This window comes from Centroberyx gerrardi, chromosome 21 (genome assembly GCF_048128805.1).
Source record: "Centroberyx gerrardi isolate f3 chromosome 21, fCenGer3.hap1.cur.20231027, whole genome shotgun sequence".
NCBI classification, from domain to species: domain Eukaryota; kingdom Metazoa; phylum Chordata; class Actinopteri; order Beryciformes; family Berycidae; genus Centroberyx; species Centroberyx gerrardi.
In genome coordinates, this window is record NC_136017.1 from 12,015,058 (window position 1) to 12,038,879 (window position 23,822).

At 42.9% G+C, this 23,822-nt stretch overlaps 1 protein-coding gene across 1 annotated transcript in view; it reads left to right on the forward strand.

Moving 5' to 3' along the window:
* LOC139930572 (peripheral plasma membrane protein CASK-like) overlaps positions 1 to 22,494 on the forward strand; it is a 45,590-nt gene extending 23,096 nt beyond the window's left edge. Inside the window, exons 6-27 of the mRNA XM_078291096.1 lie at positions 867 to 969; positions 1,210 to 1,388; positions 2,914 to 3,036; positions 3,703 to 3,786; positions 4,525 to 4,624; positions 7,721 to 7,842; positions 8,210 to 8,287; positions 8,797 to 8,877; positions 11,376 to 11,564; positions 11,820 to 11,898; positions 12,313 to 12,398; positions 12,900 to 12,968; positions 13,114 to 13,182; positions 13,650 to 13,685; positions 14,735 to 14,773; positions 15,331 to 15,527; positions 16,359 to 16,474; positions 18,433 to 18,513; positions 18,878 to 18,958; positions 19,212 to 19,414; positions 19,623 to 19,712; positions 20,388 to 22,494. Coding sequence (XP_078147222.1) covers positions 867 to 969; positions 1,210 to 1,388; positions 2,914 to 3,036; positions 3,703 to 3,786; positions 4,525 to 4,624; positions 7,721 to 7,842; positions 8,210 to 8,287; positions 8,797 to 8,877; positions 11,376 to 11,564; positions 11,820 to 11,898; positions 12,313 to 12,398; positions 12,900 to 12,968; positions 13,114 to 13,182; positions 13,650 to 13,685; positions 14,735 to 14,773; positions 15,331 to 15,527; positions 16,359 to 16,474; positions 18,433 to 18,513; positions 18,878 to 18,958; positions 19,212 to 19,414; positions 19,623 to 19,712; positions 20,388 to 20,564 — 2,382 coding nt within the window. The 3' untranslated portion in view covers positions 20,565 to 22,494. The remainder of the gene's footprint in view (positions 1 to 866; positions 970 to 1,209; positions 1,389 to 2,913; positions 3,037 to 3,702; positions 3,787 to 4,524; positions 4,625 to 7,720; positions 7,843 to 8,209; positions 8,288 to 8,796; positions 8,878 to 11,375; positions 11,565 to 11,819; positions 11,899 to 12,312; positions 12,399 to 12,899; positions 12,969 to 13,113; positions 13,183 to 13,649; positions 13,686 to 14,734; positions 14,774 to 15,330; positions 15,528 to 16,358; positions 16,475 to 18,432; positions 18,514 to 18,877; positions 18,959 to 19,211; positions 19,415 to 19,622; positions 19,713 to 20,387) is intronic.
* Positions 22,495 to 23,822: the final 1,328 nt, after the last annotated feature.

The following is a 23,822-nucleotide window of genomic DNA, read 5'->3' on the forward strand; positions in this document are numbered from 1 at the left end:
AAGGACAACAGAGCCTCACTTACCGTATAAACAGTGCAAGACATACAATGGACTGTAGACTATACACATCTGCTACTTCCTCCCTCACACTTCTCTGTATCTTAATCTGTCCATCATCCACCTGTAGTTAGCTTTTCTCACGCACCTCTCTGTCCAGCCCTCCTTTTTAAACAGCTTAGTTTCTCAAGCTGTCAGTTTCACACCAAGTATTGCCAGGATTGTAATTTGCAGATAAGCAAACAATAGATTTCTACATTTCTTACACTTACCTTTATTTTATTTATTTTTTGTTACTTAAAAAAAGGAGACTCTGTTAAAAACATTCCATGTCCTAATTAGTTGCATAGGATTCAACCCCTTAAACGATGTCTTCCAGAACTGTCGAGGCAGAAGAAGATTCATGCATTTCACCAAACCACTAATATCCCGGAAATGTTAACTGAAACTATTATGAAGCATAGTTTTTTTTTTTTTTTTTTCTGCAGCGGCTTCATGATAAAGCTGTGGTTGTAGGTGAAGTCAGTTGAGTCAGTTAGAAAGAGGTAGAGGTTGAATAGCCGTCATGAGCATGATATGGGAATTTGCACCTTTGCACAGAAAGAGCAAAAGCAATGCTCTGCTCAGTAATTGCAATCAGCATAGTATGTTTTTTTCTTTCTGTCTGTAAAAAAGAAAACAGTCACGTAGCATTTACCAGTTGGTGGCTGCTTTTATCCAAAGCATCTTACAGTATCATGGTCCCATTGGGAGTCAAACCGCTAACCCTGCAAGTGTGTGTGCCACGCGTAACCCACTGACCTACACAGGACTTTAAAACCACCGTTGCGCTTGTCTTTACACCCCTTTGCCTTTTCATTTCTCTGTAGCCCCACTGTGTGCTGCTGGCCTCCAAGGAGAACTCCGCTCCGGTCAAGCTGGGAGGCTTCGGAGTGGCGATACAACTGGGAGAGTCTGGCTTAGTAGCTGGAGGTACAGTAGGACAGTTTGCTCTTTGTCCCTTGTTCCTCACACCAAGAAAACATTTCAGTGTAGATATGCATGCACACAACTTCCTGCCCTTCCACCCTTTTAACTGTGTAACCATGTTACACCAGTTAGCTCCAGATACAGAGCAGCATGTCTCATTTTTCATTCACGCTCCGCTACACGATTCCCCACCAGTTTTCTGGCTACACTCTCTAGAAACCGCTCTCTGCCCTCTCCCTTCAGGTCGGGTTGGCACGCCCCACTTCATGGCCCCGGAGGTGGTGAAGCGGGAGCCGTACGGCAAGCCAGTGGATGTGTGGGGATGCGGAGTCATCCTCTTCATCCTCCTCTCCGGCTGCCTGCCTTTCTACGGCACCAAGGAGCGCCTGTTTGAGGCTATTATTAAGGGGAAATACAAGGTAGTAGTTGATTTACAAAACGCCCTCAGTGTCTCTAGAAGTGTATCTGTCTGTCGTGTCTATTTGTGTCTGTTTGTCTATCTATCGGTGTACACATACATTCATCACTAGCAGCGTAGCGAGCACGGCAACGTCAGGGAGAAGACCGAAAAGAAGATCGGAAGCGGGGCTGCATTTCCACAGTCTGTCTAGTTTCTCTTTGTCGCGATGCTGCAATGCGCTTCAAGTACAAGGAATGCGCTCCCATGCCGCGGAGAACTGAACGAAACACACTCGCCTCCCCAAGAACACACACTCTCCTCACTGCGTCACATCACCACCCCGCAGTCTCAAGTTATCTGATATGTGTACAGTTTTGGAGGCTTGAGTCATTTTGGAGTCACAGGTATTGTGACTAATGAAGTGTTATGGTATGAAGTGTTAATAATATTCTTTCGTTCATTCTAATTTGGGAATGGTAGCAGAATTTAAATTCACTCCTTTTCAGACTTTTTGGGGTTCTACAGTATAAAGGGAATATATAAGAGAGGAAGTGAAAAGGGAATCATTAAGGAATTGGATCATTTCAAAGAGATCGTTGAGCGACGTTGATAAAATCTTGCAATTGGTCATTTTTCATTTGCCCAGGTTATTGTGCAAAATCCCTTTCTTGTCTTTGCCCCTCTCTCCAATCTGGCTTTGATTTGATACGGCCCTAATTAATTAATGCCTGTTTTGAACCATTTTCACTGTTCCCTCTGTTCATAGTCGTTCCTCTTTTGATGTTGAGCGAGCACATCAGAATGATTAGCGGTTACGTAATAAATCCTCTCATTTTAAAAAATGCAACATTCAGTCGGAGGCGATGCATGAGCAGGTAGGATCAGCAGAAGGTACAGAGCTTCAAGGCTTGTTTAATTCTCTGCAAAGGTACAGCAGTTTTGTTTTCAACCAAAAGTCTGAATGTTCTGCTTGGTGCTGGATTATCATTATGTGGTTATGTAAATTGATGACCACATGCCACACTTTGAAAGTAGTAAGCTCTTAATTAGGCTTATTTTGGCTCGCTGTTTCTCTGGCATTCATGTTGCTCCAGATAGGACACCTCACTTCTATCTGCTTGGCAAAAGCAGGGCATAATTTTACAGCAGTTGATGAAAATAAATGCCCATCCCAACCCCATTCTACTGGTAGAATGCTTCAGACCTTCAGGCAAACAAGCAAAAAAGTCCATCTTCAAATTTCGTACATTTTTTTGAACAGTCAACTTACCTGTTCTGTCACCCTTCTACCCAATGTAGACAGGAAAAGCGGATAAGATTTACTGATGGTAGATAAAACAGGCATACGCACACAGAAAAGTCCATTTCCTTTTCACCTACAACCTTGATTAGCCCCAACCTGGTGGCCATGGCAACGGCAACTGCAGTGATCGCGGTTGTTGATTCCCTACATCCATCTGAGAGCGTCTGTGTTTGTCCTTCTGCACCTGTGTGTGCCTGTGTGCGTGTGCCGGTGTGTGTGTGTGTGTGTGTGCGTTTTTGTCTAGATGAACCCCCGCCAGTGGAGCCACATCTCGGAGAGCGCCAAGGACCTGGTGAGACGCATGCTGATGCTGGATCCTGCTGAGAGAATCACCGTCTATGAGGCCCTCAACCACCCCTGGCTTAAGGCAAGAACACACACACACACACACACACACACACACACACACTACTACTACTAATAATAATAAATCCGATAAATCGTGGAATCTGATGAAAATGATACATTAAAATCAATTCAGGTTAAGACCTTCCCATAGACAATATTAATCAGTTATACTATAAATATGTAAACAAACAAACTGCATCATATCCATCATATCGGAAGTGGGCAAACTTGACTGGCCAATATTAGATTTTTAATAAAAAAAAGAAAAAAAATAACAAACCCTTTTATTTCTCACCCTAGATTGTAGCAGCTTATTGTGCTTGCAGGCCCACTTTTGTGATCATACAAAGCATTTAGAAATGTTGTTATTTTGCTGAAGTGAACCTTGGCAGCATCACAGGTTGAGAGTCACTTTTAGACCCACTGCCCTACTTTGTTACTGATGCTGACTCAAGGCCAATTGTTCTTTTAAAACACCACTTCCTTCTGCACAGAACCGCAGCGCTGCTCACACATCTATCTTATGTAACTACTGAAATGTGTGTGTGTGGGTGGGTGTAAGGGTGTGGTGCTTACATCTGTGTGTTCTGGGTGTTTATGCCTATGTTTTTGCTTGCAAATTGTTTATGCAGGTATTTACACCTGTGTGTGTGTGTGTGTGTGTGTGTGTGTTCTGTGTCTTTAGGAGAGGGACAGGTATGCCTACAAGATCCACCTGCCAGAAACGGTGGAGCAGCTGAGGAAGTTCAACGCCAGGAGGAAGCTGAAGGTCAGCAGCCTCATCCGTATGATTATGTGATATCCGCATCAGACTGGCTCATACAGTGTTTGCAAAGACATCTATGGTTTGTTTTAGTGTACTTAGATACCAGATGGGTTCGGTTTGCCTCTCAGGACGACACAATGAGTGCCAGAAGGTTTAAACAATCACAGGAAAAATATCTGAGAGTCAATTTCGTTTACTTTTCTGTAACTGGCAACTTAACGTGACACTTTCTGAATTCTCCTGGTGTGGCAAAGCCCACCCATCTGGTACTCCACAAAGCATAAAACAAACGCTAAGATTGTACAAATGCAAGTGAGGTCCACATCAATAGAAAGAGACATACAGGCGCATAAACAGCAAAGACGCAGTCAGAAAATGTCTTATGTTAAATTCATATTCAGAATCTACATATTCAGTTTAATTAGAATTCAAGGGGAGAGAAAGAAAGCGGCACCTCCTCCTCCGCACTGTGCAGCCGCATGTAATGGCCGACAGAATCATTTCTTGCCAAGTGTTTTTCCATGCTTCTCAATAGACTTGTCATTTAAAGGCCCCACACAAATGAATACAAAAGCACATATATGCATAAGCATGCCACAGGCTATTCATACCTTATATTCTCACACTTGGCATTCTGAACATGCCGCAGTGTTTATACACACACACACACGCACACCTGCACCCACAACACTATTGAGACTATTAGTGTAATAGCTGTGTAATTCCTGCATTGTATCCCAGGGTGCAGTGCTGGCTGCCGTTTCCAGCCACAAGTTTAACTCCTACTACGGCGACCCCCCCGAGGAGCTGCCTGACTTCTCAGATGACCCCACCTCCTCAGGTAAAACCCCACAACAGACCACCTGGAGATCAAGGAGTGTATCCTCAGATTCACTAGATGGTTTTATGATTTTGAGATCACCCACAGATGCAAACATTTAGCCTGGGCAGCCATGTTTCATTTTCCAGGTTTAGTTTAGTTAGGTTTAGTTTATTTGCACAGTGAGAAAACATATAATTAATTTTAAAAGATGCAATGATAAAATAGGATGATAAATAACACAGTAAGAAGAGATGCAATTACCAGTTTGTGCAGGGGAGATAAAGAACCCAAAGGGGCTTATAAAAATATCTCACCAAGACAGAACTGGATTAGATAACAGAAGCAACATGGTGGAAAATGGTAGGAACAAAGTTATGTGTAAATTTTGTTAGTTTAGTTAGTTGCCATTATTTGTGTTAGTGTATCCCATGACACACTTTGATAATCCGCCTCTCCCTCCATAAATGAAATATTAATTGGTGTTATGCCATTTCAAGACATTCTGTTTTAGGAAAAAGAAAAAAAGTGAAAACCTAAAGTGAAACTTAAAAACTTGCACCTCCATTTCAGAAGGAAATTTGGAAGTGCACTGTTGCATTTCTTGTCTGGTATCTATTCTAATTCTGTCTTGACGGGATCAGCCGTCCGCGTATAACCCCGCCTGATTGGTAAAAAAGGAAACAGAATTTGCCCAATAACCACTTCCCTGTCTCGGCCATGGACTTTCACTTCCCATGCTAATACCGCTGCAGGCTGTACTAGCCAATATGTATAAGCACATAAATTCTTCATACATATACAATTGAAAATGAGCAGCTTATTGCATCATTACCTAATGAAGGAATTCAATGAATGGGCTCTTTTTGCTCAATTTAATACATTGTTCCTGTATCCAGACACACTGATTTCCCCTCATATGTCCTATTAGCTATTTTCGCTCCACTGCTGAAGCTGGAGGTCTATGGCAGTAGTGCAATAGTGACTGTTGACACGTTGCTGATTGGTGACTTGTGACTGTTTCAGCTGTAGTAGACGCTTACAGCGAGACTTCCTCACCAGCTTAATTCAAAGATACAGCTGCTTTTGCTTACTTTCTTTCTCTGTTGCTGCTCACTCTTTTCTATTTCCCCTCTGCTTTTATTTTTTATTCCCTACTTTCTCTAATGCTTTCTCACACTCCTGCTCTTTCGGTTTATTCTCTCCCTCCTAGAGTTTTTATTTTCCTTCTATCTTTACGTTCAGTTGACCTCTGTAGTCGTCGTAAACCTCTAATTTCAGCCTCTTTTCTGTGGTTTTGTTTTTCTTCTGCTGCGCTGTCTCTAGGACTGCTAGCCGCTGAAAGTACGTATCCCCTCACCACCCATAGAATGTTGGTGTGCGACATCATCATGACATCATTGCCACCTTTTTTTTTTTTTTTAGCGCCTCCACGCACTTGTTCGTAGAATTGGATGACGTGGGTTCTAACTTTCCAAAATGGCTCCCCCTCTCTCCTCCTACTGTCCTCTCTTCTCGTCACTCCTGTCCCCCGCTTGCGAAATTGTATTTGGTTTGATGATGCTTATCAGTGTGCTATTATTCTAAATGCATCTTCATATCCCAATCACAAATATGTCTTTATACAGAAATTAACAGAAAATTCTGAATATGATCTTGGAAGCAGAACTTATGCAGACTAGAAAAAAACCTCAGTATCATGGCTAATAATTGCATTTCCCATCATATTCAGGTTTCTCCTTTGAGGGATATGCGCTTTTCTTATTATAAACAGGATACAGTGTTTACATGCATCAGCTCAAAAGTTAAGCTAAATAATATTGGAGCATTATGGTGCAAGTAAACACACCTATAAGGTTTTTTCCAAAGTGAAAAGCAGTGTAAACAGCATGTTTTCTCCTTTGCTATCCTTCTTTCACATCTCTCAGAGAGTAACTGTTTCATCAAAAAAGTCTCAATGTTGCTTTTCATATCACCCATTCTTAGCCCAGTGTTATCTTTACTTGTTCTTGGGATAATATGCTCCCTATCCACATTGTATCAGTTAGTCTAGGGGCTCAGCAGAATATGCCAGTCAACCCAAGGTCAAAAGTCAAGTTAACGTAGGGTTAAAAAGGTTAAAAAATTGAGTAATCCCTAGTCCCTAAACGCAAAATGAGAAAGACTTATTAAATCATTTTTTTTTGAGAGAGGCCACAATCTGGTTTGGCTGTGAATGCCTAGGGAAAACCCAGGTCACACTTATGTCATGACATCTGACCTACTTTTTCATAACTTCAGCTTGCGGGTTTGATCGTATCACTGAGACTACCTCTCATCTCTAAATTACCTTTGAAGGAGATCTCCATTTCAACTTTTCTTTTGTCAGGGAGAGGGAAAATTTATTCTGACCGCACAACATCAAAACATGTCAGACCTTTTCACCCTTTAAAGAAGCTGCTTTTCTCTGTGTGCAGACACACAGAAACTTTGATAAGGCTATAAAAAAAAAAAAACATTTTACATTTTACAATATGTAACTGTTTTTTAAGGGGGGATCTGAAAATAGCTGACAGTTTTGAATTCTTTATCTTTTTTTTCCACTGCATTTTCCCCCATTTATTTATTCTTTTTCCTGGGTGTACTGCTCCTTCAACTAACCTATCATCCACCTCCATGTAAAGTGACTTGCTGAAGTGACTTTCTTCTAATGCTGTATGTCGTATTGATGCCATGTACCGCTGTCTCTCTGGTTTCGCTGCATGTGTGGGCGATGCAGCAGGTACTTGGGGTTTGATGGGTGTGAGAGGTTTATGTGTATGTGTGTGTGGTCTGTGTGTATATGTACATGTGTTTTTGTGTTTTTTTTGTGTTTTCTGTCGTGACTTCTATCTGTTGTCTTTTGATTTTTATATGTTTGGCATCTTAATTCGTCTGTTTTTGCCTGTTTGTGGACGTGTGTAACATTTGGTGTGTGTGTTGATTAAGTGTGTCCTGTTTAATGTTTTGCATTTTGTGTAATGGTGAATGGGACTGCTTGGTGTACTTGTGAGTGTATTATCTGTGTGTGCTTGTGTTTGAGTGTCTATTTCAGTGTATAACCTGTGTGTGTGTGTGCGTGTGTGTGTGTGCGCACAGGGGCAGTATCCCAGGTTTTGGACAGTCTAGAGGAGATCCACGCACTGACGGACTGCAGTGAGAAGGACATGGACTTCCTCCATAGCGTCTTCCAGGACCAGCACCTCCACACCCTGCTGGACGTGAGCAGACCTCGCCACACACACACACACACACACACACACACACACACACACACACACACAACCAGGTTATACACGCAGCAGACTCACAATGTTAGCACCTCTTCATCTGTGATTCCAAAAAATGTCCACTAGGTGTCATGATAGCTCAAGAATCGGCAATATATAGAGGTTCATTAACTCAGGGAAAATTGACTTAGTGCACATGCTCTTTTTCAGCAGCTCTCTGCTTCATACTCACACTTCTACTCACATTCACACCCGGAATCTGCCCAAAGCAATCACAGTCACAGTTAAACACAGATTTCCGTATCAAATAAATTGTGCATTACCAGTGAGGCTTATGTTTGCTTGTTTGTTGTTCCAGCTCTACGACAAGATCAACACCAGGTCGTCCCCCCAGATCAGAAACCCTCCCAGCGATGGAGTGCAGAGAGCCAAAGAGGTGAGGAAATCACTGCACCACTGCTTATGTCACACTTGGGGAAGCTAAATGACATTTTGACACATATAAATACTACACGCATTCACAAACAGCAGTGCTGGTCACCAAACAGCAGAGCCAGGAAGCATCATTCTTCATCACAAATCCAAAGCACGAGTATTTTCCTGTTTAAATGCCTTTATCATGTGGCCTATAGTCCACAATTCAAATCTGCTTTACTCTCCTCTGCGTATATTTCATAATCTTTGCAAGAGGGTCTTTTCTAATCCTTCTAATCCAAGAATCCATTGTAGTCTAACAGGTCTGATTGAACATTATTTACACAAAATGAACATTATTTACATGAAAACCCTGCAACGAACAGATTGAGAAAGTGTGTGGTGATATACTAACGCTCTGACTTTTGGATAAATCCTGACATATGACTGGGTTCTGTGATGGCAATTCTTGAGGTTCTCACTCCCCTCCTTCTTCTCTTCCTTCCCTTTGTCCTGTTTTTCTCTTATTAGGTACTGGAGACCATCTCATGTTACCCAGAGAACATGGAGGCCAAGGAGCTCAGGAGGATCCTCACACAGCCACACTTCATGGTGGGACACTACAGAACGCACAAACACACACAAGCGCACACACACACTTCCTCATTTCTGCGTCTGGGTCATGTAAGCACGTAGAGCACGTAACTCATTTGTATATGAGATTACAACTTGTGTCAGAAGCGAGGTTCTTTTGTCACTCCTTCGGCCGCAAAGCTGCTTAGCACCTCAGCTGTGCGAGCCCTCGGACAGGGATAGACGCCAGTAGAGGGAAAAGAAAAGGGAACGGAGGAATCAGGTCAGTAAGAAGGACCGGAGAGAAGATGTGTTGAGGGAGGGGCTGCAGCCCGGCGACATTGTTGATATACCACGCTGCAACTAGAAGACACTTTTACCACGGCCTTCAACACCACCATCTTCATCAGATGAGGCTAGTGGCTGAAACAGAGCTGACAGTAAAAGGACAGCTGGGGAGGATATTGCTGAGGCGGTCGGAAACTGACAACTTGGGCAAAAGAAATCGGAGGTGGATTTCCTGTAAAGGTAGACCATTTTTGGAGGCTGTAATTGCCCTACTTGGATGATTTTAGTTTGTTTTCTGGCTGCAACTTTTGTCTCAGTAAGGGATATTTTGATGCAGTGATATATTAGCCACAGGGAAATGTAGCAAGATAAGACTTACTTTTCACCTTGCATGGTATTTGTTTTGTAGATTTAGTCATTTTTTAGTCCTGTCACTTACTTGTAAACCCACATAGCAGGGAATGCTAAATGTAGAGTGAAAGTGTTGTTTTATTAGATCAGGTACAAGCACAAAAGGCAAAGGTTGTGTTCCCTCTCTGCTGGTTGTGTGTTTGACACTGAGCTGTCAGGCCCTTAGTTTCACTTCGATCCGATTAGCCCTGCTTGCTCTCTGACCTGATTGGCTGGGTGTTTGAGCCTGCTAGAGACACCTCACTGTGTTCGCCAGTTAAATGGGTGTGAGGGGCCTCGCCATGGCAACACGTGGAGAGAAACCTGTTTCACGGCCGAACGTTTTTACTTTGCCGCCTCTTATGCACGGGAGGCAGTTGTCCAAGGACGCACTTTACGGCTGTTGCTAGTTATTTCTAAACCGGTATTAAAACAGACCCAATTCAAGCAGCACATGCTCTGTGTACAGTCATGATGTGGGTCTTCAGTGCAGAACACTTGTAAGAATGCAATGTTGTTTCTAAGTATACATAGCTTTATCATGCCGTTGTCTCTGCTCAGACTTGATACCGCCGCGCTGATAAACACCATAAACCGAAAGCCTTCAGTACCAGCTGTTCCAAGTCCTTGTGACTGTCATGCATGATCAGTAAACACTTTTTGCTCAGATCGTACTGTAGGTGAGCAGATGTGATCTTTTGGCAAAAGCACCTCAACGGCAGTCGGGAGAAGTGTTTGTAAAAACACGCTGTGTGTCAGTGACACAATCACTGGTGGCACAAAGAGGATTAGTGTAAGCCATGCTGTCTTTGCAGCGTCGTGGCTGTCCATACACACACACACACACACACACACACACACACACATAAACGGTGTACTCAAGCACATGCACCTTGCTGTTGGCTGGGACTTTTTCTTTTGCTGCACACTCATAGTCATAATTTTAAAATAGCAAAAACAAAACAAACAAACAACAACCAAAGTAGATTAAGTCCTTTGTGTCCTTCTGTATTATTTTTGCTTTATTGAACATTTATTCAGCAAGGTCCCGCCACTGAGATTAAAAATCTTGTTTTTCAAGTGAGACCTTGCCAAGAAACCTGCATCATTTCTTTAACCTTTATTTATCCAGGGAACAACCACCGTCTTCTACTATTGGCCACTCAGTAGTTCCACTAGAGTTTACATGCCTTGCTCAAGGGCACTTTGACAGTAGTTATTGAGGGACTGGAGAGTGTTTTTCCCCTTCCAGTTTTTCCAAGCCAGGTTGGGATTCAAACCAGGAGAGTTTCCAGCCACAGGTCTACTTGTCTATCCTCTAGGCTACTGCCACCCCCAAGCAATGGACATGAAGCGTTGTTGTCAGGGTTAGGGGTTTGATTCCCACCCAGGCAAAAACTATACACTACCAGTCAAACGTTTGGACACATGCATTTTTCTTTATTTTTTTTTACTAGTTTTCACATTTTAGAATAATAGTAAAGACATCAAAACTATGAAATAACACAAATGGGATTATGCTGTGATCAGCAAATTAAAACTATCTTATATTTTAGATTCATTAAAGTAGCTGCCCTTTGCCTTGATGGAAAGGCAAAGGCTTTGGAAAGAAATTCATACATAGGCATCGACTTCACTATTTATATTTGTCTAAGAAACAAATTTCAAGCATTTAAGCATAAGCCTTTAGATCAAAATGGCTTTAAGATAATGAAAAACATAGAACATTCAATCAGGTGTGTCCAAACTTTTGACTGGTAGTGTACACCGTTATGATACTGTGTACTTTGGATCCAGGGGTCCACTGAATGACATGTAAAAATGTAACATCCGTGTCTGTCTCTCTACCCGTGCCCCAGGCCCTGCTGCAGACCCACGATGTGGTCGCCCACGAGGTGTACAGCGATGAGGCGCTGAGGGTGACCCCCCCGCCCACCTCGCCCTACCTGAACGGAGACTCCCCGGAGAGCACCAACGGAGACATGGACCTGGAGAACGTCACCAGGGTCCGCCTGGTCCAGTTCCAGAAGAACACCGACGAGCCCATGGTGGGGAAACACACACAGAAAGAGAAACCTACAGATATGCACAAACTTTCAGATGCAGACGTTTTTCTGCAGTGCCATTATTAGTTATTTTGGTCAGAAAAAGTTATTTATAGTTATTTATGTATAAATTGGAGTAAATTATATTCGTAGTATTTAATTTAGTACTTGTGTCAGTATATAATGTGTTCTGTCACTCTCTTTTTTAAAGATGCGTTATCAGTTTTCCCTCTGACCCTCTGTCCGTCTCTCCTATAGGGCATCACTCTGAAAATGAATGACCTCAACCACTGTATCGTGGCCCGGATCATGCATGGTGGAATGATCCATCGGCAAGGTAAACATGCAGATAACACACGTGCAAGTTTGAGTATGACATTGGCTGTTTATGCAAAATAAAAGATCAATATATCATGTATACTTTTCTCACCCCTAAATGGACACGCGTTAAGCGACAGACCCGTTTGGGGAGATTTTCTCTTCAGGTATGATTGACAATAGAGTTTATACTGTAGGTGGCGAGATAACAGTTTGACTAGAATAGACAATTTAATTCTTGTATTCTATTCTCTCATTGGGCTGGCTTTCAATAAATGAAATGACAATAAACTGTAACTATTCTTTTCATTACTTGGGGTCCCCCCGGAGCCCTCTCAAGGACCCCCTGGCCTCCGCTTTGCAAACCACTGATGTTTCAATCCCCAGGAGCCTCATTTCAAGCCTTTATTATTTCATCATTTGCCCTCTTCAGGGACCCTGCATGTAGGAGATGAGATCCGAGAGATTAACGGCATCAGCGTGGCCAATCAGACGGTAGAGCAGCTCCAGAAGATGCTGGTACGTCATCCAATCAGGCTTTCTGTCCTCTCTCTTTTTCCTTTTTGGCAGTCCAGTTAGCTTCTCTGCTTCCTTTGGCCAATGTCTTTCCTTCCTACCTATCCGATCCAATCCATATCTTTCTTGGCACAGTTTTCCCACCCTATGCAGTATAGAATGTAGAAAGTTTACAGTGCATTGTATTTGCTGCAGAGGATGTTAGTATGTGGGCTAATGTAGTAATAGTATAAGTACTTTATTGATCCTACAGAGGGAAATTTGTTTGGGTCTGAAATGCCAAATGTGATAGAATACACAGAATAAAACAATCAGAGACTGCTCTCATAGACGTGGGTAATAAAACACAAGGGTAACATACAGAAATCAAGAGTAAATATAAATCTGTGCCTACACTACTGGGCAAAACAGACAGTTAGTTTCTTTGTTTCCTTCCTGTAATTCCTAGTTAGTTGCTGTCATTGAACTCTCCATACCTAACATGCATTTTTTTTATCCCCGCAGAGGGAAATGAGGGGTAGCATCACCTTTAAGATTGTACCCAGTTACCGGTCCCAGTCCATGTCTTGTGAGGTAAGGGATTTCTGTGTCTCTCTCTCACACACACACACATGCACTAGCTTGTTGGATGTTTGCAAGCGCTACATGGAAAAAACTGTGGTTGTTCATCTGTTCATTTTGCGTGTTTTGTCTAATCTGTGTGTGTTTTCTGTTGCAGAAAGAGTCACCAGACTTGTCCCGACAGTCGCCTGCAAACGGTCATGCTAGCGTCACCAGCTCCATCCTGGTATGTGTCAGTCTCTCTCACTCATACACACACGCACACACTGACACACACACACATGCTGTAGCACACTAGTACAAGACTCAAAAATGTTACAATGGACAAAAAAAGTATTTTTTTTTCCAGGAAAAAAAGCAGGAAATGTTATATGGCTATATTTCAAATTTCTACTGTCATTAAGTTCACCAACTCTAACACATGGGTCAGCATACAGATAAAAGCTTGTCATTTTTGGGGAAATTGTAATATCTTGGATTTGAATCTGTCCCAGGACCTTTTTCATACGTCATTCCCCTCTTTTCTGTCTTTTTTCACTGGCGACTATCAAAATGAAAGCATAAAATTCCATAAAACAAATCTTTAAAAAATGTTGTTTTTAGCCAACTCTGCCCTATTTACAGTACTTTTCATTGCACAGTCTCTGGGGAATAAACAAGTAAACTAAAACTTTGTTGTTTCTCCCCATCTAGGATCTGCCATCAACTATTCAGCCCAAAGGCCGCCAGGTGAGACTCCCCCCCTCCTTACACCACGACTCCACTCCTCCAGTCAGATCGCTTGCTCCTCCCCTCGCCTCACACACCGCTTCTGATACGACAAAACTAACACTCACCACAACCAGAGAGTGTGTGTGAGCGTGTGCGAGAGACAAGACTGGATGTACATGTGTCGAAATGTGCATGTATGCACTAATGTGTCACATCTCCTCCCACCGCATAAATGCTGTTTACAGCAAATATTAATCTCCAATGTCAGCCCTTAGCTCTACAAAGCCTGATCTGCTTGGGCCCTTGTACATTGGTCAGGGTTCCTACACAGTTCTGAAAAATTGGCAGTTGTATGGGAAATGAATTTGATAATTTCCTGGTCCGGAGAATTATAGGAAAAACTGTTTCAATATGACTACACATTTTTTGTACATTGTTATCAGGACACCAGACATTTTCACCCTTTTAACAGCTCGCTCGATATTTTGTGGAGAATAGGACCTCTAAACAATGGTAGGTTATCTACACAAAGTGTCTGGTCCCATGGCGGCCATTTTTAATTTATGTCACTCGGAGTAGGAAACTCTACCTGGAAGATTGAGATGCATATAAAACTACCGTTGATTCAACACTTAATTGAGAACCTATATTCCTCCTACATTCCCGACCTTTGTATGAGCGTCTTGGCACACAGCAGCAGTTTGGTCTGTAATAAATAAGTAACTTTGAGATGGAAAACATTTAGGAACCCTGATGTGTGTGTCCTGGTCATAACCTCCTTCTTCATGTGTCCCTCATCACACCCCATTTGTTGATATCACTCAGTCTTTTCTACTGCATGATGCGTGTGTCCTGCTCTCAACAGCTAGATCTCTCTCTCTCACACACGCGCACACACACACACACACACCGTTTTAAAGCAGTAAATACTCACAAAAATTCTCTAATTTATTCAAGATCAGGCATCTAACTGTCCGTCCCTCATCACACCTCCTTTGTTGATGCCCCCGAACGTTTTCTACTGCATGATACATGTGTAAGTGTGTGTGATGCTCTCAACCCCATAGATCTCCAGATCTGCGATCAAGGACAAATTGTCCATCAAGGTAAGACGTCTCCAAGTGGAACCCCTCGTAGAAGTAGATCCCAACTCCTCCCACCCTCATCGCAAAATCAGGTTCCTCCTCATAGTGGTGTCTAGATCCCATGCTAGCTAGCAAAGCACAGTCTCCATATCTGGTTCTTGAATGGACCTAAACAAAGGGGGACAAAAAAAAAATGTGAATGGACGTTTGCGCATCAGCTGTCTGCAAAAATGGACGCCGCCGCAGCCAGTGAAATGGTAAAGCGCTTTGTTGGATCACTTCCGTGTCGCTGTTCATTTATCTTGGTGTCTACGTTCTCCTTGCTTGCTTCGGCTCATGCGCTCTCTTGATTTTCACTTTTCTTTCTTTTGATCTTTCAATGACAAGTGTCAGTGCCGCCATGTTGACAGATCGCTATTCAGCAGCCAGTTGAACTCTTCTCCCCTTTCATATGGGCAGCTTGGCCAATCATACTCTGTCCCACATGTTCTCCCCTGCTCACAATCCCCATTCCCTGCCGATATATCAGCGCCCTAACAGATTTCGTCGGGCCTTTTCTGACCCCCCTTCCCTTCCAGATTTATGTGCGTGCTCAGTTCGAGTACGACCCGGCGAAAGACGACCTCATCCCGTGCAAGGAGGCGGGCATTCGCTTCCGGGTGGGCGACATCATTCAGATCATCTCCAAGGACGACCACAACTGGTGGCAGGGCAAGCTGGAGAACACCAAGAACGGCACCGCGGGCCTCATCCCCTCCCCCGAGTTACAGGAGTGGTGAGTATACCAGCTGAAAGAACTTTGCACCTGAACAAGTTGCAATATTGATGCACATATGTTTGGACATATTTTAAGCCTCCCGTCATTCAGTTTTTACTTCTTGTAAGTAAATTCTTCTGCTAAGCAATACTCTAAAAATCTACTTTCTGGTGGCAAGCAACATTAGTGTGTTGTTAGCGTGTTTATCAGTAAGTACTGGGAAGTTATCATCTCTTAGAGCCTTGCTGATTTAATTGGCATTGCACTGTGAAATTATGAGAAATTATGTAGGGCTATAGAAATGTGCATTATTGATATCATCAAAGAATTAGTGCATATATAACTTGCTAAGTATGTAACCATATAAAGGATTTACACCTTTAAATGCAATGTAATGGCTCTATGTGAACTAAGCTTGTCACATAAGCTATACATTAGGGTTAGCAGACACCGGTTGGACAGACACAAACTGTAAAAAAATCATGTAGAACTACAGATGGAATATTTCTTGAGGAAAAACTGCTGAATTTACCAGCCTCAGAAAGCACCATAAGGTAGTTTTTCCTCTTATCAATTGAGTCACCAGCTAAATTAAACTGAATGCAGCAGTTAAATGGATGCAGGTGGGAGCTGTGAAATTGAGTTAAAGCAAAGGTTAGATTTGGCAAAGCTCGGAAGTGAGCTTGATTCAACAAGGTGCATGATGGATGGGGTGTTCAAGTGTGTGTGTGTATGCATGAATAGCCGGAAGAAGACTATGCAGGAACAGACGCAGACATAGTCACACACACACACACACACAAGCACAAACCAGGCCATTACATCTCGGTGTGCATGTGTCCTTTGCAGGCGTGTGGCGTGTATAGCTATGGAGAAGACCAAACAGGAACAGCAGGCCAGCTGTACCTGGTTTGGCAAGAAGAAGAAGCAGTACAAAGACAAGTACCTGGCAAAGCACAACGCAGGTATCTCCACACAGCACAGCATGACAAAGGTGTAATAGACACACACACACACACACACACACACACACACACACGCCTGTCAGTGTATATGTATGTAAAGAACAAAGAAGACTGTTGCACTTCCCTTCAATCCTTTGAAGGAATGTGTGGATCCATACTCACAAATCTTTAACTGCACTGCACTGTTTTTTTTTAAACATTTTGCCCTTTGGCCAGGCTTGGTTCAATAAAACAGACTCAGTAAAAAGTTGAGGGCAGGTTCCCACTCCTTTTCATCTGGCAGAGGTATGCAAAAACCACAGCACACACACAAATGCACACAACCTAGAAGTGTTACACTTGCTTTACAGCCTTTCAGTGCTTTGTGTTTGTGTGTGAGAGGAGTGAGATGGGGTCAGGAGGGCTGTGACTGTGCCTGACACTGTGAAAGCTGCCACCAAGTCTGTAGTCGAGCTTAATCCATCCTTAGGTCTAGGCTAGCTTCCAGTGCTAACCCACAATACATATTTACCTTGGAGGCTAAGCTAGAAGCTCACTAAGGCAAGGTAGTGTAACCCACAACACATAAGTAAATACTCAAGTTGGCTTTGCACTTGACTTGAACAGTTGACCCTTGCAAAGTAAGCTTGCACCTGTCAACACAAATCCACTCTGCAAATTACACTTGAGTTCCACAAGCAGCAGAGCTAGCTATGAAATTCTCCGGGGCTTTGCTACTCATTTGCTAAGCTACACACAATTGGATTGGGAACATAAGCTAACTTGTTAATGTTTCTATATTTCCAACAGGCTTATAGTATTTTGCTGTACCATTTTTGGGTGATGGGGTTGGAAGGGGATGGGCTGTGGGGGGTGATGTAAATGGACAATCATATTGTTGCAATTTCACATGTGTTTTATAATGTTTGGTATACTGTATGTGTAAACGCTGCATGTCTGTGCTCTGTTTTCCCTCCCAAAGGCGACCTCTCTAACTGCTGTCTCAATTTTGTCTCAATGTTCAACGACTAACAGTCCTGTACTTAACAATTTTTGACGTTAACCAGTTTGTCTTTTTTTGTTCAATTTGTCTTCTGTTATGGTGTCTTTTTATTAACCCCTCCCTTCCCTCCCTCTGTCCATATTTCATGCCGTCTCTTACCCAAATGACTTGGCTGCATGTAAGTAACTCCGGGCAACTGGCGTCCAGCTTCTCTCTGTTTCTCCTTCCTGCTCTCTCTGCTCCTCTCTTCCTTCTCATCCTCATCCTGATGTCTCCTTGACTTTTGAATGACGGCCGCATTGTTAACACTGTTATGAGCTCTTGTGTCCGCTCCGCCTGGCAAAGTAATTCAAATCGGCGAGATGCTAGTCAGCTTAGCATTGCTTAGTTGTGTTTTTCATCCGACCAAGGTTACTGCAAACAAGCAGGATTTTATGCTTTCTTAAGGCGTTTGACCTTGATCAGGTCTGCTTGGTGCTTATTTGAGCTCGCATTTGGTGTACATTATGGCATCATTTGAATAATTTAGTTCTAAAGATTAAATACACACCTGATTCAGGATCCCAGGCTTGATTTAAGCCAGAGGGGAAAAAACATGGAACTAATGTTAATCTGACTAGCATTGGCATTGTTGGTGTCCCCTCTGATTCTTTATTAGGCTTGAATTTCATTATTGAGATGTTTGTTTTCATAAAAATGTGGAATGTATTACTGATAACGATACTTCACAGTTCACCTGTGGAGTATATCCCATGTACTCATATTGGAGTACTTAGTATCAGTCACACTTGTGTAACATCAAAGCTACTCCAGTCACATCATCCAACAAGCCTAATCAGATTATTTCCATACAACATGTGAGATTCACCTCATTTCATTTTACACAAGCGAGCCCATAGTGTCCTCATCATGTGCTCACTTAAATTATGGAGGTTACCAACCTCACAGCTAATGCTGTTTCTCCTCTGCTCTCCAGTCTTTGACCAACTAGACCTGGTGACATATGAGGAAGTGGTCAAGCTGCCCGCGTTCAAGAGGAAAACACTGGTTTTGCTGGGTAGGTAAAGGCAGTCAAAACTGTGTTCATTTGTGTTATTTGTGTTGTGTTACTGCTTGTAGTTGAATTGTTACGCAAACATATTTTTAGGTCGTTAGCAAACCAAATGTCAACATCTAGTGTGTACTTTTGTCAGCATGTCATGATATTGAGTTTTAACTACTTGGTATTCTCACTTGCATGGCAACTTAAACATTTTTGGCTGTTTCCACTGTCAACAGGCTATAAAATGTTAGAATAAATAACTTTTTAATTCTAACATGTATAACAGTAAGATAGTAGGCATCTCTATCAACATGTATTATTAGATTGTCCAACCTGTTGTTCTTACTAAATTATCTCCGCTGTGTCACCTTCATTCCAGGTGCACATGGAGTTGGCAGGAGGCACATCAAGAACACGCTCATTACCAAGCACCCAGACCGCTTCGCCTACCCCATCCCTCGTAAGTTCACACACACACACACACACACACACACACACACAACTACACAAGTTGGTTTGATTCACTACCCATTGTCCAAATCAAGGGCTCGTCCTTTGTAACACAAAGGCAGGCAGGCAAACACATGCTAACACTCAGTGACATCAGTAGCAGTCTCTTCCTTCCACTGTCTTTTATCTAATATCTTTTTTCCGGTCCTTTCATCTCTTCTCCCTCTCCATTCCTCCATCCATCCCCCCCTCCGTCTGTCCAGACACGACTCGGCCTCCTAAAAAGGACGAGGAGAACGGGAAGAACTACTACTTTGTGTCACACGACCAGATGATGCAGGACATCAGCAACAACGACTACCTGGAGTACGGCAGCCATGAGGACGCCATGTATGGGACCAGGCTGGAGACTATCAGGCAGATCCACGCCCAGGGCATGATCTCCATCCTGGACGTGGAGCCACAGGTAAAGAGGGATATGGTGTTAAGCAAGCACATTTATTTGCTTCACCCCAACTGATGGAAACATGTCCAATTCGCATTTTATTTTTTGCAACATTTCAAAAGTTTGCTGACAAAATTGCAGGGTAGCTGGATGGAAACATACAGATCTGATAGAGAAAATACAGAACTAATACAATACTAAAAACAATCTTGTTTGTCTTTCTCATCAGGCACTAAAGATCCTCAGGACAGCTGAGTTTGCTCCCTATGTCGTCTTCATCGCAGCACCCACCATAACACCAGGGATGAACGAGGTAGAGGTACGTACATGCATACTTTCTCTCTTTCTCTCCGTAACTAGTTAGTTGTTCACCATTTTTTTTCATTCACACTCACTCAGCAACCCACACTCAGTTTACTTCTGTTTCTGTACTTCTTTTGCTTTGCCTTTGCTGAATGTATCTCACACTGCATGTGCCTTGTGTGCTTTAAGCATGTTTGTATTTTCTTTGGCATGCCTTTTTTCATTTGCACTCAAGGTCCCAAAGTGGTGCAGGAAACTGCCTGTAAGTACTGAAAAAAGTGGTGTTAGTTCAGCTTGTGTTTTCCTATTGTAGACATGCATGTGTGGCCTCTGTGCTTGTGTGCTCCAATAGTTGATGCCTCACTCTGTCCATCCTTATTCCTCTTAATTTCCTCTAATTCCTCTAATCCCCTAATAATCCTCTTAATTTTGTGCTTTCTCGGTGGTGCATTCTCATTTGTGGTGCATCTTCATTCACTGATGTCTCCTCTGGCCCAATCCTACCTCTTTATTTCCCTTCTCCTCTCCTTCCCCAAACTTCTAAATGTTTGCGAATGGAAGCATGTAAATGGAGAACAAAGCTGGACCCAGAATGGAGCCTTGAGGCACGCCACACTTAACGAACATAGGGTCTAGTCGCGCTAAAAGTCGTTAAACCCCCTCTTGTCTTTTTCTCCCAAACACCCTGCAGGACGACTCCCTCCAGAGGCTCCAGAAGGAGTCGGAGACGCTGCAGCGGACCTACGCGCACTACTTCGACCAGACCATCATCAACAACGAGATCGACGACACCATCCGCCTGCTGGAGGAGGCCGTGGACCTGGTGTGCACCACCGCGCAGTGGGTCCCCGTCTCCTGGGTCTACTAGCGCACACGCTCGCGGCCATTCAGCTCACCCTGAACCATCCATCTCCGATCCAAACACGCGGATGCTAAACTCCGAGTCAAACCCCACGCACCTGGCCGCCTCCCCTCGAATCGCGTCTCTCTTCTCGGAATCGCGGATTTCTGTAGATAAACTGTTGTGGAAAAAAGAGGGTGATGAAGAAATAAATGACTGTGAGGCCTCATTACAGAGACTTCGCCCTCCCCTTGCCCCCTCTTCTCAACAGCCTCAAAGGCATATCGTTGTGTGTATATATATACATATATATATATAAATGATAGAAAACTAAATGAATATGGTCCTGTCCTTATATAGTTGAAGGGTGGGGAGTGGAGGGGCAGTGTGGTAGATATTTTGTACTTCCTTTTTTTTTGTAATTGATGGATGGGTGGTAATATTGGAAAGGCAATAGCGAGCATGAACATACAGCAGTCTTATGTGGGTGCCTGTGCGTGTTGACCTTTTTAAGGCATTACTTGTGGTACTGTGTCCCCCCCCTCTCCCCGATCCTCTCGTCCCATCGGCCCTCGTGACGAACGGGCCGAACTTTCAAGCACATTGGAAGCTGCCACAGTGGCGACAAGTACCCCTGCCCAACCCCCCCCCCCCCCCCTAAACTCCACCCGCGATTTTGAGTGAAGCGAAAAAAGCACAGGAAACTTGGCAGTGGCTTCCCCCCGCCCCCCCCCCCCCTCCCTTATTTATTTCATTGGCCCTCGCACCTGTCAATCAACTTGTTGAAGGAGCACACTACTCCCCCCCCTCCCCCTCCCCCCCACCTTTCCCTGTTGTTGCTGTAGCCTGTTACCCCCCCGCTTCCCCTTCCCATCCTCTCCTGGTCTTTGTTTACATCTCAGTTTGCACAAAATGGACAATTGAGAAGACGTACCGCATCTTGTCATCTCACTATTTTCTCTCTCTCTCTCTCTCTCTCTCTCTGTCTCTCTCTCTCTCTGTCTTCCCTGCCTTCTCTTGCTGTCTTTACTCCTCTCCTCCGTATATGAGATGTGTATGCTAATCAACGATCAGTGGACCTGGAATTTCGTTCTCGGTGCAAGATCAGCAACGACGAAGCACCGACAGCCACCGCTAAACACGGCTCTCGAACCCGGGAGGGAAAAAAAAAAAGCTCTAGAGAAACTGAAGGGAGAAAAACGGACTGCCTCACCAGAGCCTCGGGGAAGAAGACAGTAACACCTATGCACACCCCCGGCTTCTCTCAGGCAGACTTTCTTCTGGAAGCCCCTCTCCCCCCCCCCCCCTCTCCAAACTTGAATAGTGAGCCGTGTTTGTAAAAAAAAAAAAAAAAAAAGAGAGAAAAAAGTCTTCATTTGAATGGTTGTGTGGAAGGGGACGGCCTCATGGAGTACGAAAAATCCAATCCTAGAGCCACCATTTCAGAACTGTTAACTGTTGTCTTTGAAAATATAAATAAATTAAAAAAATGAAGAGTATTATTGTTTTGAGGGAGAGAAAATTACTGCAGATTTTGTGTGTAAATGTTCCAATGGTGCGTACGTCATACGAGTGAATTACGAAGAGCCAGTGTATATTAACCCTTAAAAGAAGCTCAGTATGTGACATAAACTCTTCACGCTTTACGAGAAGTGGCACAACGCTGCCCCACATGCAGTAACTCATAAACAGGGCACATCTGTTGAAGGGTGTTTGGGAAAATTGTGACCAAGGTTTTTCTTTTTTCTTTTCAGTTTTTTTTTATTTTTCTTAATTTTTTTACTACTGTGCGATGTGGGTGCCGTGTCCTGCCGCTTCAAGTAAAGTGTTTTCATTTCAAGTCCTGTGTAAATTACCTCTGCAAATGACAAAAGCAGCTCTTCTGTATGAAATGTTGTTCTTTTTTGTTTTTTCATTTTTAAAAAATATATTTCCTTTTAAGTGTTGAAAGTAAACTGCCTTCAGACTCTGTCTTCCTCCTGATTTGTGACATCTGTGTGTGTATGTTCGTGTGTGTGTATGTGGGGGGTGTTTGTGTAAGCATTCATGCCACATAATTATGCAAATAATTGTCATTTTAGGAGCAAAAATTCAAGCAGCACCCAAAATTTTGCATACTGTTATAAAAGTCCTACAGGGTTTTCATTCAATCTAACACTGTAAAACTGCTATTTAAAAGATTGTTTCCAAAACAAACCACATTCTGATTGGATTTCATTCTGCAGCCCATCTTGAAACCAATGAACATTTTCCTATTGGATTTCTTAATGATCCCTTTTTAACGAGGGATGCTCCCACAGACATTACTATGTAAATCTACTCCATATTCAATGTCATGCTCATGGACACACAAGAAAAGCACAATGAAGCTCTGTACACAATCACGTTCCTCTCATAAATATTACAACATTGCATTGTTTATCGCGGTCATAATTCCACGTTCTTTCTCCAGCCTCTTTGTAAACCGTGTCATTTGATAAACTCATGCAAGAATAAAGCCGAGTTGAAACGCACTCGAACCGCTGCCAGGCCCTGACATGCAGCACAGCCACTCCTAATAAACAGATTTTTTTCTTTTGCATGTATTGATTTCAAGCACAGTTTTCAAGGAGACCCAAGTGGTAGGTCATTAAAAAGGGATTGGAAACACTCAGTGGAATCTGTATGGGGCTTTGCTGGTTGGATCCAAGGCCTGTACTCTTGCACGGCGCCCTCGGGATGGAGAGGCGTGCGTTCATACATGCACAATTGAATTAAAGGTGGTGTAACGTCATCCGCTGCTGCTTCATGTCCCGGATGTTTCTGTATGATGGATGGGGAAACTGGAGTCCTTGTCATTTTAACATCCGCTATTAGGATCATCCAGTCTAATCATCTGAGCTAATCTTTTATCTTTCAGTTGATTGGCAGACAGATCTCAAAGCTAGATATGCATCTACTTAAATTCATGCCGTCAAATCAAAAAGCATCTACAGATTGTGCAAAGATAATAATGCAATTTGCAGGTTACTGATCTGAAAGTCTTAAAAAATATGGAAAATGATCATTCCCAGGTCTTGTGGTTTAGAAATTGCACACAAGTATGGAAAAGTTTGGAAAAATATAGTTCATAGTTGATAAACACATTTTATACAGTTACACACTCACTGTTATATCACATTGTGATATGAAAGTGAAATATTGTAGCTGAAAATGTGTAGGAACATGGAAAACATACAATTTAGAACTGTCAAAGTATAACATAAATCTCTCTCTTTTCAGTGAAATCATTTTTTGACTTTGCAT